Here is a 16,031-nt window from a genome sequence, read left to right as displayed (position 1 = left end):
CCGAAAAGGGGATTCTGAGGAGGGGGATGTCCTGTGGCCTGACAAAACCAAATGCCAGCAATTGCGTTTAAGCTTGACTTGAATATATATGGGGGGAATTTGTCAAGGAGTTTTTGCTGCAAAGTTGCGCTAATTACGCGCACTTAGCCAAGTCCCTTCAACTTCTGGGTTCTGGGTTCTTGGTTCTTGGCTCTTGGCTCTCGTTCTCCAAGTTCTCAGGGTTCTGCCAGTTCCAAGACCCCAAGACCCCGACATCAAACTAAGCGCTGCCAATTAAAGAAGGCGACTCCAAGCGAAATGCTCACATTAGCAACAGAATTACTGCCCAGCAGAGATCGCAGATTCTGCGAGAACTTTTGCAAATTAGGCAAAACGTTTTGCGCCAAATCTACGCGCTGTCAAATTGTTCAAGCGGAAAGCTCTCTTTTTCGGTTGGGGGAAAAAACAATTTCTGGCGCACATAAAAACCAAACGGAAACAAAGGACAGGGGGAGAGGTTTACGGAACCCAGGCCCAAAAACCCAGGGAGACCGCAAATAAAATAAGCCGGCGGACATGGCGTATACGTAACGTTGAGTTAGCTGCTGAAAAATGGCCGCCGGACGTTGGAACTTTGCATGGACAAAGGCTACGCATGGCATAGTATCTGGTGCATATGTATCTACACTACATATATGCATGGGTATGGGTACATACATATGCGTGGGCTCCGACTCTATCTTAGATTTTTGCGGTTGCGACTTTGTGCCATTTGTTTCGCTTTGAACTGACTTCCCGTGGTCGCCACGCTCCTTCCGTACTTTTTCCCCACCGTTACCGTCTGTTAATTAAACGCCAGTCCAAAACTCAAGTGGACCCTTTGAGGATTAGCCTTTGGTCTCTGGCAAAGCCCTAAACCGAAGCCCATTTGTATGGCATATCTTTTATGGCCATTGCTAATTGTTCTCCCCCCAATCCCCTTCTTTGGCCTTTCTGGCCAAGTGGAAGTGCCCAATGAGCCGCAAAATCTATGCGACATGTGATGGCAATCAAAATGATTGCCTTGCCGGCCTGCGATGGCCGAGTTTCAGTTCATTAATGCAGTTTAGCGAAGAATGAGAAAGTTTTTCGGGCCAGTTAGACATCGCTTTTGGGAATATTCTGGCTTGGCTGTTTGAATATAGATGGTAGGAGCATGTCTGATGACTATGGAATACACTACTTAATTACTATATAACTAATTACTACTTAGGTACTTTTGCCTATTTAAGAGTTATATAGATGGTATTTAAAACACCTTAATATATAGTTTAAATATGCTGTTTATTAACTCACTTTAGTGCAATTTACTATTTGGGATTTTCAGTGTATTAAATATTGTTTTTCCTTTTTTTAATAAATTTTTTAGAGGATATAAAACAACAAGTTCATTTTTGTGATTTACATTAAAAACTCAATATACAATTTAAAAACATTTTTTATATTTCTTAAAATTATTAAAAAAGATAACAAGACGAAACTTCTAATATTTCTGTTATTTTTATGTCATTAATTTAAAAAGAATTCAAAAATGTTAAACATATCTTATGGTAACTAACTATAAACGATTTCTGGATTGAAATATATATTTATTAAATTACTTCGGGAATTTATTACAATAATTCATCTGCAATTCGATTAAGTGCTGTTTAATAATTCACTAAAAAAATAAATATATTTTTTTTAACCTTCCTGCTTTACACTCCACGTGTGACCCCGAGTATCCTATTAGGGTATCCACCCCGCAGTCAATTCTCACACACTGAGGCGCCAAATTAGCGCGGAGCATACCATTTTTTTCCGCTCGGCTTGGATGGCATTTGGGGGGAAATGGTGGGTTCGGGGGATGAACGGATGAGGAGGGAGCAGGGTGGAGATGGCGCCTGGCCGACAGCATTTGCCGGCAGCAATAGTAATTAAAACTTGCGTTGCCTGCTTTTAGGCTTCAGCTGGGTGAGATTGGGATGGGGATTGGAATCGGGATTGGGATTGGGAGTCGAGTCGAGTTGAGTTGGGCGACCCCGGGCAGCGCGAAAAACTTTCCAATTAGGCCAAAGTTTTCGACAACCACAACAACAACGACAGCGCCGAAAGCCAAACTCACTTCGTCAGCACAAATCAACTTGGTGGCTATAAATTCCCAGTGTTTTTTGTTTTATTTCTCGCTTGCTGGTTGTGTTTTACGTAAATTAATTAAAATTTATTTTCAACTTACCGCCGCGCACATGAACCTCCCGGCTGAGCACAGTGCCCACCAAATTGCGCAGTTTGCATCTGCCGGTTTAAAGGACAAAGGATTAACAATCAATCTGTGTTGGGGGCGGGGGGGGGTTACGAGGAGGAGGAAACCCATTCCGGGCCTCACCTGTAGACGGTGGCGTGCACCTCGTGGCGGTACTTCTCGGCCGTAAAGGGATAGAACATCATGCTGCCGTTGGAGAGCTGGAACACCATGTCCTGTTGCGGCGGGATGGGGGTCCATTCCACCTGGGTGAAGGAAAGGCAAGATGTGGAAAAGGGGCACTCAGAAAAATAGTTAGGAGAATTTATGTAAGAGAGAGAATTTTCGAAGGTACAAAATATAAAGAACAAATGCAAGTAGGTACTGTTAAATAAAATAAAACAACTTATTAATAACGACTAAAATATATTAACGAATTAGTCCTTAAAATGGTTTAAAAACGTCAAGTTAAATTATCTTTAAATGCTATTTTAGCTGTCTAAAAGTATGCAGTAAATAAAATAAAGTTGTCTTCTTGAATGAATTCATTGTACTATTGAGCACTAAATAATATTTTTTAAAAAGGCTTTACAAAATTTAAAACGAAATATTTAACTTGTTCTAATTCTGTGGTTTTTCATTTTCAATAATGTAAAACCAAAAAGTATATTAAAGAATTAAAAATTTAAGGAAAATTTTAATTAAATGTGACATTACATTACCATTAATTAAAAACTTAAAAAATGTATTAAAATGCAGCATTTTAAAATAAAATGGAAACCTAGAAAGTACAGTTTCTAAAATAAAATTTCTTTGAGTGTTCCGGGGAGCGTTTAGCATTTGTTTGTTGGCCAGTCAATTAACTTGGAAATGAGCGGAGCCAAATGCCGCACAGCCATGCATAATTAAACAGCAATATTAAATGGCGAAGGAAAGGAGCCAGCGCCAAGTTGGCAGGAAGGAAGTTCTCACCTCCGGCGGGGGACTGCCATCGCCGGAGCATTCTATAAGTCCGCCCGAATTGTTGGAGAACTCGACGCGATGCGGTGGCTCATGGAGAAAAATCGGTCCCTGCAGATCCAGTCCATTTACAAACTGGCTGGACTCGGCTGCAAAATAGAAAGGAGAAGAGGAAAACCAAGTAAAATAAGAGAGATTTTCGGCGAAAATTCGGTAAATTTAAAATTTTAATTAAATGGAGGCGAGTGTGTTGGCCAAAGTTAATTTCAATTTTTGTTAGACCAGCCAACTTTTCATCCCACCCCCAAAAATTAAGTAGCAAGTAGGATGCCAGCGGCTTTTGGCTTTTCCCCGAGTATTCCGCTCGGGTGGGCGTGGCAGCTGGGGGCTTGGCCTAAATTTTAATGAGGCGTCGTGAGTGCCGTTGGCCCACAACAAAGGATGCTGCTGTTCCTGCTGCTGCGGAGACAATTGCCTTTTACCTGCCGGCCATTGTTGCGGTCGCCGGCCACAAAAGCCCGCCTCTAATTGCTTCACCAGGCGCTGGGCATTGCATAATTTCGGCCGAGCTTTAAAATCGCTTTTGATGCGGCTTTTATGTCTTATTTATTATTCATTCAGAGACACTGGGTCGTCCAGGAGCCCAGATAATAACCAGAATTCGTGTGCACCGAGTGAGCTAACTATGACACATGAATAATTTAGAGGCAGGACTTTCGCCCTCAACTTTTACACTCGGCTATCGTCTTGGAATTGATGATTTAGCTGGTGGAAATTGTGGATTTTAAATTACTTTGTTATATGTCCGAGCTGTTCATATATTTCCAGAGTGTACCATGCTTCGGCCTTAATAAGGAAAACATGGCACATAAATCTCAAAGTGTGTAATAGATGAAATTAGACATTTCACTTTGGCTGCTTTGCAAAATTAGAAAATGTCAGCCATCCACATTAGTGAGCACTTTAGTTTTGGAACGTAGAAGCATTTCATTACTTAAAGTCGTTTTCTTCTCAACTCGTAACTCAAACATACAGGTTATCATTAGGGTTTTGAAATCATTAATAAATTTCATTTAAGGTGTCAAAAAGTATGCAACAATATATTTTAAATAGAATGCATTCAATCAGAAAGATGGCAATGTATACTTTTAGACACAAAAAAATTCATTAGAAACTGATCTCAAAACCCTAGTGATTCGAGTAGCACCCTCGATAGATCTAAATGAACAATAATAAAACATGTTTTCCTTAAAGGAACTTATCTTTAAATATTCACAGTTGAGTAGAATAATAACGTTTTAATTTAAAAAACAAAGTATTGTTTATTTCAATATTAACTTTTTCTGTAATTACATTTTTTTAAAACTACTTAGACTGAATTTTAAATATTTTAGAAATAATTTCAAGTCCTTTTCATTTGTATTATACACTTATGTTATCTTAAAAGTACTTTCCCCTGCTCTGATAATGGTTACTTTTCTCCCGAGTGCATAGGCTTTGTGGCGAGTGTTGGTTTTCCGGAGATCTTTCTATCACTTGCTGTCACTTCAAGAATCCCTTTTTGGCAGTTGGCCCAAGTGGAGTTGCCTGGCCACAGGACTTGGCAGGGAGCGCTCCTTGTGGCACTTGCAACAACGGCAGCCGCAAAGTATGCAACACTAAATTTGTAAGCAATTTTCAACCCCAGCAACGCCGCAGTCGAGCAATAAAATGAAAAATTGTTTTGTCAAAAAGGCATTAGGCGGGAGATAACGACGGCTGCCGGCCCCCAAAGTGTAGCAAAGTTTGTGCCACTTTCGTTGTGGTTCCACCCCCTTTCAGGACGCCCCCTTTCATATCCCAGTGGCGTCCTGGTTTTCCTTCGCCTGGCAACACGCTGTCAACTGCAATGCCCAAAGGAAATGCGCCGCAAAAGGATGCTGGAAAAAGCAAAGAAAAAAAAAAGTACACCGACTGGGAAAAGAAAAGCAAAATGTTTGCGGAAAGTAAAAAGTGTTTGCCGCAAGTTGCAATGGCGGTTGCCACATGACGACGGGGGAGCGCATTAAATTTGCAGTTTTAGTTTTTAAGTCACTTAAGATAAAGTTTCGCCCCGGCAAAAACTTCACTCCGCCAGACACGGTCTAATGAAAATTTAATTATCCATCCGAAGAGCGGTGCTTTTTTTTTCTCCCCATATTCTCCTCTATCAGCTTAATTGCTGAATGTGTGGGTTCCCGGGCTGATTGAGATTTGCAGGTAGGATTTCAATTAAAACTTTGTCTTAGGCCCGGGACAAGTTGAGGCTAATTAGAGCACACTCATCGGGCGCAAAACTGTCATCGAAGTGTTCCACATTTCACAGGGGTTCCAAGTGCTGGACAATGCCAGCAGCTAGTCCATATATATGTGGGATGACTGGGGCTCAGAATCAGAAGCCGACTCAGAAACACTCGACTCCATTTGTCAGGGCCGTCAATCAAGGAAGCGGGGCTTATTAATGTAAGTGCCGCGCACATTTCCCCCGGCTAAAATCAATTAGGGGCGAGGAAACGCGCAAGCTGGAGAATGAAAAACTAAATGAAACTAGCAGTGCCAACGGCAGGCTGCATCATTATCACGGATCATTAAAAATTGCCGTGAAGCTGAGCTGGGGAAAGGAAATGGAAAATGGGCGAAGAAAAGCTGGAAAACAGTAGAGCAGAAAGGAGAAAAGCACACAAAATGCAAATGAGCAGCAGCAGCAAAAGATTCAACTCAAACTCGACGGCGACTACTCAGTTCCAGAATGGATGAATACACAGCGAAAAATGGATGAAATCCCAATTTAAAGATCTCTAAAAGTATTCAGCACTTTTTGTATCCAACTAAGGAAGTTTAAGGGAAGCTTAGTACTATTTTTGTACTTCTTCAACTGATTTCAATTGCGCTTTCTCAAAGTGTATACCTGCTTAATTAAGAAGAAAATCCATGCGATTCGAAAAACAGAAAAGCAACCCATGGAATGGCGATTTTAATTCACATTTCCTTTGCCGGGACAAAGCGAGCGGAAAAATCTTTTTGAAAAGTGTCTGCAAATAATAATGAAGTTGCCAGTTTCCAGTTCTCAGTTTTCAGTCGCCAGCTTCAAAGCGCACACTAAATCAGAAAAACTTTTCCCGCACGCCATTTAAATGAAAACGCAATTTCGCGACAGAGAAGAAGAAAATCGCTGAACAGCAAGAGCAGTAACATTAAAGCTGATTTGCATATGCCGCGAGAGAATGGGGACCTGTCTTCGCTGGCTCCACATCTATATCTATCTGCTATCTTCTGAGGGGAAGCGAAAAGTAGAACGGTTTGCTTGGCGGCAGGGGAAATGGCTTGACAAATACAAATATACAAGTGCTTGCAGTTGTGCTCCCATTTTCACTTTCGCATACCTTTAAGATTTCCAAGGGGTTATATCCTTTACAATATTTTAGATTATTGAGAAAGAACTGAACAATTTTACGTTTTACGTTTTTTATATATATATAAAAAAACATTTTTTAATTTGCCTTAGAATTTTAAAATATTTAAACTTTGTTTTGAAATGTTATATATTAAAATATTACAAATTAAGAATTATATCTGAAATGTTCCCAAAGTATTTCAAATTTGTGCACACCTTTGGCCATCTCCCTTTCAGTTTTTGTCGGTTAAAATATTTTATTACTCCCAAAATTCTTCTATAAATATAAAAAATGTCTTAAAAGAATAGCAAAACTCCCAAAAAGACGGAATTGAGAACACGGCCTGGGCCAAAGGCAAATTTTATTCAGGCAGCCGAAAAGTAGGCATCGTTTAATATTTAAAGTAGCACACGGCAGGGCTCAGGGAAACGGGAAACGGGTCGGATGAGTGATGGTGCGGATGGGCGGATGTTTCTGGGGATTCAGGGTGCTCCGCTCGGGGCTTTCAGGAGGTGGCCCTCAAGTGCACGCATTTTTCTGCTTAAAAGCCCCGACTAATGCGATGCCGAAGCGAGATCTTCATCTGTCTGGGTGCGCAACAAAGCGGAATACTCCACGGACATGTGTGAGTGTGGGCCAGGACTCGGAGTGCAAAGTGTATTTGCTTAGGTCAGGGCACGTAGGGCCAACCAGGGCTTCCTGCTACGGCTCCGACTTGACTTGCTTTGACTAAACAAGCTGAAAAACAGGAAAATTGCTCAAATTGAAAGCTTGGAATGTTTTAAGCCCCCTGCTCGAAGGAGACTGGCAAACGACGAATTGTATCTGGGCACTGCAATCTCATTATCCGAACCAGCATTTACTCTGCATTTTTGTGTGCTGCTGAAAAATAATTAAGCTGCGTTTGCCAGTGCAAAGGACTTGGGGATTTGCAACCAGCTTTTGTGCCCGCAACAAACACTTCCTTGACGGGTGTTTTTTCTTTCTTTTTTTTTGTGTATGCCACTCTCGAAAAGCCAAAGTTATCAGGAAAAGATCAACCACTGTGCCCTCGACAGAGCAGTGTCCATATCTACAGCCGTGTCCTCGTCATCGTCCTTTTCCTGGCCCTTTGTATTCCATCCATGGCTAAGCTGCGGGCTGATGTTGCTGCTGGTTGGAGCCCATGTTGCTGACTGTGACAGTAAAGGCCTTTCTTTGCTTACTGCTTGTTGCTGCTGTTGCTGCTGTTGCTGTTGCTGCTGCTTTGCTGTTGCTGCTTTTCCTGCTGCTGTTTCCACTGATGATGAAGCTGATTATGCTCCGCATGCTTTGGACTTAAGCCCAGTCTGCTTCTTGGACAATGTTGCCAGGTCCTCACAAAAGCCCTCCGCCTGCCTTTGGCTTTGCTTCTTGGGGCTTGTTTTTGTTTCATAAAATAGCAGTCAGCAGTCAGGAGCCAGAAGCTGCATAATCTTGGCCCTCCTGCTGCGCTGCGATGTGACGAACTGCTTTAGAGAGCCCCCACACCCCCTGAAAAACCTACCCCACTGCCTTTCATGCGCTTAGCAAACGTGACATTCGAGGTCATTCACATTTCGAGGGCGTGTTGTTGAACTTGGAGCGAAGAGGGGGACTGCAGCCGAAAGGGGCTATAGAAACAGCTCACAGGAGCGGACTTTGCGGGAAGTCAGCAATATGGGCGGGGTATCTTAGCCAAAGCCAGGGGATTCTGGCCTGGCTTTCTTTCTGTGCGAAGTTGGGACCATTCCGCACCTGACAATCCAAGCTGCAGATAGCTAAAAACCACAAAAGGGTGTCATGTTTTAATTCGAAATTTCTACATAGTTCACTTTAATCTGTAACCCTATACCATATTTTAAGCTACCAAGGATTATTTTTAAAATTTCATAATATAGTTAAATTTAAAAACAAAAGAAACGCTTAGGAAAAAAATGTATATATATGAAATTAAACACCTTGTTGAACAAGTAAAATAATTCTTAAATACAAAAAACCCTGAAATGTATAGGGTTTTTGGGAAAGGAAAATGAACCAACTTTAACAAATCATCAATCTCACTCCACTGTCATTAAAAACAGAAATAAAATATTATATTTACCTATATTAGTGAAATAAAACAAAAAAAAAAGTAATGCATTTCGGGTAGAAATAAAGGTACTGTTAAAACCTTTCAAAAAGAGATAAGGATATGCCTTTTCATGATATGATGCTTCTGAAAAAATATGTGTTTTTAAATAAATTGAAATTGAAATATGATATGTCCAACATCATAAGTATCAGTTTTTGTTGAAGCATTTTTTTCTCTGAGTGCCGTGATGTTGGAAGTTTTCTTTCACTCCGCCAGTTGTGCATTTGTTAAGCTGGGGTTAGTCGCTCCTGTCCGCAGCTTTCCTTCTGGCTTTCAGTTGGGTGCAGTCTGGGTGCAGACGTATTCGGTTGCTAAATGCCGTGACACATTAGACAATGAGGATCTCTAATTATGGCTCGAAAACTGCAATTAACATTTGATCCAGCCTGTTTCTCGCGGGGGAATGGGTTTCTCCCTCCTTTGTGTGTGGGTTCCTTGAAGTGTCGAGCCACGCCAGTGGCAGAAAGTTTTATAAATGCCGCTCCTGCTCCTGCTGATTTCCTGCGGCTGCTCCTGCGACTCATGTGACTCCCTGACTCGGTGTCCTGGCATGCAAAGTTTCGCTGTTGACTCCGTTTCTTTGAGCTCCACCCCACGGAAAACGCAAACGCAACACAAACAGAAACAAAAACAAAAGTGAAACGTGTGCCTTTCAATAATTCAGTTTTATGGCACAAACTCCGCAACTTCGCCCGCCTTTTGTCTACTACGCGAAAGTTGAGCGGCAGGCGCTCATTAACGACGATATATGCATGTGGAATGTACGTACATATATGTACATTTTACACTCATGTATAGCTCTGCGTTAATTGAAATGCTTTTCGCTTTTCAATTCCCCCAACCCCCTTGAGATTCCTTGTTCCTTGGGCGTATGTTGCAAATTTAATTGCATACTTTTGCGGGCAAAATGGGAAACAAGAGGTGGCATAACATCGAAATTATTATCGGTAGCAGTGATTGCCTATAAAGTTATTTTCTGATCATAATTCTGTAGTTAAATTACATCCGTAAGATATTTATTAAATTTTAAGTGCTTAGACTAAAAACATTTGTAGGTAAAAAATCATTTAATATTCCAACATTGACTAAAATGGGGATATCGATGTTAGTATCATAGCAGCGATACCCATTAAGAAAGGTTTTTTTAAATAATCTACTGGTTAAATTATGACCCTAAGATGTTTGGGCTTGGTTTTATAATCGATTGGGTAATAAGTATTTAGTAATTTTAAAAATGAAGTATACATTTTATTTAATAATCTTTGGTAGCCCCATTGTTGATTTTAGTTAGATATAGTTAATTAACTAACTTGTCAAATACCATTCAATTCGAATGGAATCAATAATGTCGCTTAGAGATTTTGTATTTCATAGGCACGGAATGAAAAAACAAAAACACTGTCAGTACTTACCTCTTATGACATACAGGATCAGGATGGCCTTAAAAAGGCTGTGTAAATCCATTTTTTATGAGCACTAATGCTTTCCATTACATTTTTTATGTCTGGATTTTAAATGCCGAATTTCGCTTGATTTGTTTGTTATGGCTGTCGTTTTGGTTCGCGTTCGCTCTGTTTGTTTCGGTTATTTAATTTCTTTCTCACATCCACAAATGCGTTGCTGTTATTGAGGCTGAAAATGTTAATGGTTTTCGGGAAAAACTTGGTTGTTGGTGATGCTTTTGTTATTGTTGTTGTTCTTTTTGTTTGTTTGTTTTCCGTATTACGCTCCGCGGAAATTAGAAATTCGAATGCGATGCCAGAGATTTATGCGACGAGTGGTTTTAATGCTCATGCTTTGCCTAAAAGACAAATATAATATATAGGTATATGTAAATAGGCAGCCTAAAATGTGTAAACGATTCAAAACTGAATCTGTGTTTAAGTAAAAAAACCTGGTTGGCATAACCAAAAATTGTAAGGGAAAATTGAAATTTTAAAAGGATTATTTTAGGTTTGACTCCCTGTATTGGTGTTTAACGTAATTATTAACATATTTTCTAGTTCGATTTTTAAGACTTTTTTGATTTAAAGCTGCCTGGATGTGGGTACAGGGGCTTTTGCCTTTCCTTTTGATTTCACTTGACGACAGTCAGTCAACTGCGATTCGCATGTCAGCGGGGATATTAATCATGTCAAGTCAACGCCACAAAGCGCACACCCATCCAACCCAGCTGAACCACTTGGGGCAGATATGGCAGCTCCAGAAATCGGAACAACAGAGCAAGAAACACTCAGAAAAAAAATGGATGAACTAAATGAAATGAGTCTATAGGAATTTTTAAATAAACTAAAAACGAACACCATATAACTTAAACTGAAAACTATTAATATTAATAAATTGTATTTAAAAATTTCCCTGGTGTCGAAAGACAGTTTTGTAACCCGAAAAACGGGTAGTGTTGCTGCTGCTCCCTATAGTTTTCCCCCTTTTTCCGGGTTTCGGCTTTTGCGCCCCTTTGAGCGCATTTTTATGCGACAAGATGAAGGCGAAAAAATTATGCATCAGCGCGAAATTGGAGCGCCATAAGTTGCCACTGAAGTGCTGACATCCTCATCTGAAGTTGAGGCTGCAGCCGAGTATCTGGGGGCGAGTGCGACTACGAGTATCTCGTGGATGCAAAATATGACGAAAATATGCTAAAACACGCGTGTGCGTGGGGCTGCGAGCATCGGGAGTCCTTTCCAGAAAACCCCCTCTGAAAAACCATTCTATTGCCCGACTGGCATTACATTAACTTAGCCTCTGGCCAGCCAGGCCAAGATCCCACTTCCGCAAGCCAGACGACTCCCCAAGGTAAACTTCTGGACATTGTAAAAGCGGAAAAAGGGAGCTACACAAAATAATGCGACACGAACCAAACGATATTTGCCGAAACTTGAAACTATGCAAAAGGGACTGGGACAGGAACAGGACAACTTGATACCAAGAAGATAAAAAAGAAACGTATAAAACTGTCAATAACGATAAAGCACAGAGGCGTAAAGGGAGGGGTTTTTCGGGGGGATTGGATGGGATGGGACAACAAAATGCCGCTTAAGCAACATGGAAATTATGCCCAGTGCGAATATCATCAGCAAACTGCTGGAACAGACAATGGCTGTGGGGCAGTTGGAATGGGGGGAAAATGGATGGAAAAGTCAGGGGGTTTTGGGGAAATTCTGCTGAAAATGCTTCGTTTATTTCCTTCGTTACTTGTTGGATTTCTCTTTTTCTTCCTTTCTTCTCCGTCTCTCTTCTGGGTGTGTAAAAAATCATGACTTGGCAATTATGCGGCAAATGTGCGCACTGGGCATGCCGACAACACTGGCAAACAAAAGAGCGGTGCGATACAGACTCACTGGCACACACGGCGGATAACGGATGGCAAAAGGCGAACAGACATAAATATTACGCATACGCCGCATTGCACTGCCAACGTTTGCTAAATTGCTGGCAATTAGTTAAAGTGCGACAGCAAAAAATCAAAATTGCTAGCCTAAGCAGCTTTGCCGGCAAGAATTGCATGCCGTGTTCCCCATCACTAAATCACCTGGAAATCTCGTTTTAAAACCTTTTGAAAATGAATTAAGTTGTAAGGTATTAAAAAACCTATTGTCTAGCTCCGAAAATGTATGTTTAATGACCTGGTAAATAAATTGCTAAGAGTTTATAATGATTTAATGTGCTTAAATTTAAAAAAAATCTACTTAGAAAAATGGGATAAATATTAATTGGTCTCACTACTTTGTAAGTAACCCAAACCAATCTCAATAAAAAACCGAAGGAAATATCGCGGATACGCCACGTTGCAGCGCTATTATCTCTTTGAAAGCAAATGGCCTCTTTAAAATTCCTCGAAAGACTAGACATTAAATTAAACATTTAAATGGGCTCGGATGGCTGAGCAAACTTCGTCTGCGACCCAATCAAAAGGGGCATGATTGCATCAAAGTGGGAATACGCTTTTGAGCCGCCTTTGTAAGCGGTTTCCTCTCCTATTTCATCGCCATCCCTTTGCATTTGAACTGCTTCCTGGGTTCCTAGGCGTCTTTGCCAACGGCTTAAACACTTGAAGTCAGCTTCGATTTATTTATATTACACTTAACGTTGTCTGCTCGATCTGGGGCCCTCTGTCTGTGACAATTTGTGCCGGGGAAATGCATTAAAGGCAGCCCATCCTCCGTAAACCATCTTCTCATGTGATGATGTGGATGAGGATGGGTTTTAGGATGGTTTTGAGGACGGGGATGGGGAGGTCAAGACAAGTGCAATTTATAGACTTCAACGCTTGGCCGGCTCCGGACTTTTCTCGTCTGGTCTGCCGCCGTATGGCAGCCATCGTCTGCCAAATACGTGATTTATTTTAATAGATAATCATTATGCCATCGATTTCTATCGAGTCTGGAGTCTGTTTCGCTTGTTGCATGCCCCCATTCCCAATTCTATTCGAGTTCACCCGTCTTTATTCCCTTGTACGTGCTACGTGCGTCAATAAATCAAAATCAAATGGCTTTCAGCTTATTGTTTTGCGTGGGTAAATAGAAAACATGTGCGACCTGCAGAAGTCACGTGTAAACAGCGAAGTGAATGCCGTATGGGGTTTTTGTCTTTAAGTAGGTTGCACTTTGATGAACTAATTTTGGGATACTTTTTAAGGGATCAAAAAATGTTTAGGAATAAAAAAAAATATTGTGGAGATACTACTTAAGAAACATAGAGCAGTATGCTTTTAAAATATCTGTAAATAAACATTTTTAAATTTCACAAATGGAAAGAGTGGTAAGTGTTTAAAAATCTTATTCATCTTTCATTGCCTACATTTAGGCAGCTTTTAATATTGTGCTATCCTTTAAAAACTCCTAAAATCCCCAAGCAAACATATTTTTACTAGACCAGTGCTTACTTTAACCCCTTGACAGAAGCTGCCACAGCCGGTCATAGTTCACGGTTCATTCACATGGCAGATCCGCTCCTCTCCGCAGCCGTATTTAAATTGTGCCATTATGCACTCGAGGGCCGGGTTTCAGGCAGTCCCCCTCCCCCTTTGGACCCCTTCGCTAATGACTTTTTACGGCGTCTCTGGCGGCTGCTGGCAGAGGCGGAGGCGCAAAAAATCAATAGAATGCAAAGGGCTCCTGCATGGGAATCTCGGCTGGCAAAACAAAAGGGGCAGAGGCCATGGTATAGGGGCTACACCGGATAGATTCCATGGGATAGAGCCCATAGGATTGCGGGGACACTGGACAGAAGACTGGAATTGTAATGGCCAACCGGCTGTCGTCTGTTGCATTGTAACACTGGCCGACCGGCTGGCCACAAACAAACAAACAAACAGACACACAAAAAAGCAGAGGAGTGGAAATGGAAATAGAAACGAAACTAGAAAAAAGGAGGAAAATCAATAAGGCAAAGGCATGAAGCAACAAACAAACAAACAGTGGAAAACCAGCGAAACACAGAGAAAGAGAGAGCGAGCCTGAAAATGCATAACAAACTGTGAAATGAAAAGCCAGCTACAAAATTGTGCAAGAAATTATATGCATATATAGTACATAGAAAACACAGGAGGCGCAAAAAGTGGGGGGTCTCTTGCACTGAAGTGCACATAAAAATCATTTAAAAACAGCAGCCAAGCAGACGGAAAGAAGGCTCTTTCCCAGCTTTCCCCGCTTTTCCCGATTTCCCCAGCTTTTCCCGCTTTCTCCACAGCTTTTACAGCTGGGCCCAAGGTAAGTCCACGTTGCCGTGATTCGGGGGGAAAAAATTGAGTTCAGCTAAAGGGGAATGGGAAGGGGGGTGGTACACAAAATGGGTCTAAAGTCATAAACTTTTTCCACATAGCAGCTGATGCCAACACGTTTCGGTTACTGGCAGCTCTGTTTTTGTTTTTGCTTTTCTGGTTGCTCAGTGATTTTTCCTGGGCCCGTTACTATGGTCTTTTGTTTCCTCCTGGCTAACGAGCCGAATATTGGGTTAAGTAAAATATGTACCAAATGGAAGGAAAACAAGGAAAAACTCAGCATGAGTACCTCTGGCTAGAGAATGTATTTTTGAAAACCGACCAAATAATGATGAGGCCTGGGAAATGCAAATGTGAGCAAAAATAAGTCAGAAGCGAAACACAAGTGGAGAACTTTGGGCATTTTTAATTATTTTTATCTTACTGTTATAGGGTTTCCGCCCTTCTAGCTGCCAATCAAATCAACTTCGACCTTTCGGGGCCCCTCGAGTTTGCGTGTCTCAGCGGAACTTTGGATAAGTCTGCTACTGCTGCATATCAATCAAGAGCAGTCGACCCGCAGCAATAATTTTGAAATGCCAGAACCAGAACCCCGCGCTTAAAATGTCACACGCCAATCAAAAGCATGTTTGCCTGCATAAGTAAACACAAAGCGAGTATGAATAAAATATATGAAGAGAAACAAAATATCATTTCTCAACTTTTTGGGCAACTTTGGCACTTCTTTTCCCCCGACGATCTCGTCTCAATTTCCTGTAGAGGATGGGGAAAGTGATTTCTTAATTTGTAACAGCGAAAAACTTTAACCAAAACCAAAGAAAACCCCTTTTAGTAAGGTTCCCCCACATTTTTTCTTTGGGTTAAAGTGGAGAGCAGGAAGGAAAGTTTCGCCGGAAAAAAGAAAATCGTACGTGACTTTTGTGGAAAATGATGGATCAGTGTGTGGTTGGCTGGGTGGGCGTGTAAAAGTGAAACTTGTGCCGCCTTCTAATTAATGTCAGTAGCAGTGGCAGTACGGACAGGAACTTATTCGAACCCGATGGGTTCATATTTTGCTGCTTTTGCGCCAGATTGCGCATACGCAGCGTGGGTGGCAATTCAAAAATTGCGTATACGCACTGCGGGCAGCTGTTGCAGTTTCGGCCACCCAAAAATACATAATTCTCTGCCAAAGAGAGAGAGAGCAGTACAGAGAGAAAGAGAGAGGGCCGAAAATTGAAATAAACCAAAACTGGATGCCGGCAACTACTATTACTACAACTACTACGCATGAGTGTGAGTGTGAGTGCGGTGGTCACTTCCGCTGCGAAACGCATGAAATACGAGCCATTTTTACTACTACACATCAGCCGCAGAGGCTGCAGCATGCGACATGTGTGTATGCGGCAATCGATAAATTTTGTGTGTGCAGCGCAGAAAACAACAAAGGCACATCCACTGCACTATAAGCCAGATATGCCAGATAGTATATATATCTATAGATGTATATGTGTACCTACAGCGAGTGAGTATCCGCATGAGTATATGCCGGCACAGACGGATTTATAGTTTGTCATGGCGGCAGCG

At 41.4% G+C, this 16,031-nt stretch overlaps 1 protein-coding gene across 4 annotated transcripts in view; it reads right to left on the bottom strand.

Moving 5' to 3' along the window:
• Positions 1-16,031, bottom strand: part of LOC119552642 (Down syndrome cell adhesion molecule-like protein Dscam2) — a 46,475-nt gene that overhangs the window by 28,491 nt on the left and 1,953 nt on the right. For all 4 annotated transcript variants that reach the window (XM_037862335.1, XM_037862331.1, XM_037862332.1 and 1 more), the window contains exons 2-5: positions 10,156-10,544; positions 3,212-3,348; positions 2,384-2,505; positions 2,234-2,292 (exon numbers count right to left, since the gene is read on the bottom strand). In XM_037862335.1, the coding sequence (XP_037718263.1) occupies positions 2,234-2,292; positions 2,384-2,505; positions 3,212-3,348; positions 10,156-10,207 (370 nt within the window). In that variant the 5' untranslated portion in view covers positions 10,208-10,544. The remainder of the gene's footprint in view (positions 1-2,233; positions 2,293-2,383; positions 2,506-3,211; positions 3,349-10,155; positions 10,545-16,031) is intronic.

The sequence above is a fragment of the Drosophila subpulchrella genome, chromosome 3L (assembly GCF_014743375.2).
Source record: "Drosophila subpulchrella strain 33 F10 #4 breed RU33 chromosome 3L, RU_Dsub_v1.1 Primary Assembly, whole genome shotgun sequence".
Lineage (NCBI taxonomy): Eukaryota > Metazoa > Arthropoda > Insecta > Diptera > Drosophilidae > Drosophila > Drosophila subpulchrella.
Note: the sequence above shows the minus strand (reverse complement) of the source record. Positions and strands in the feature narration are given on the sequence as shown.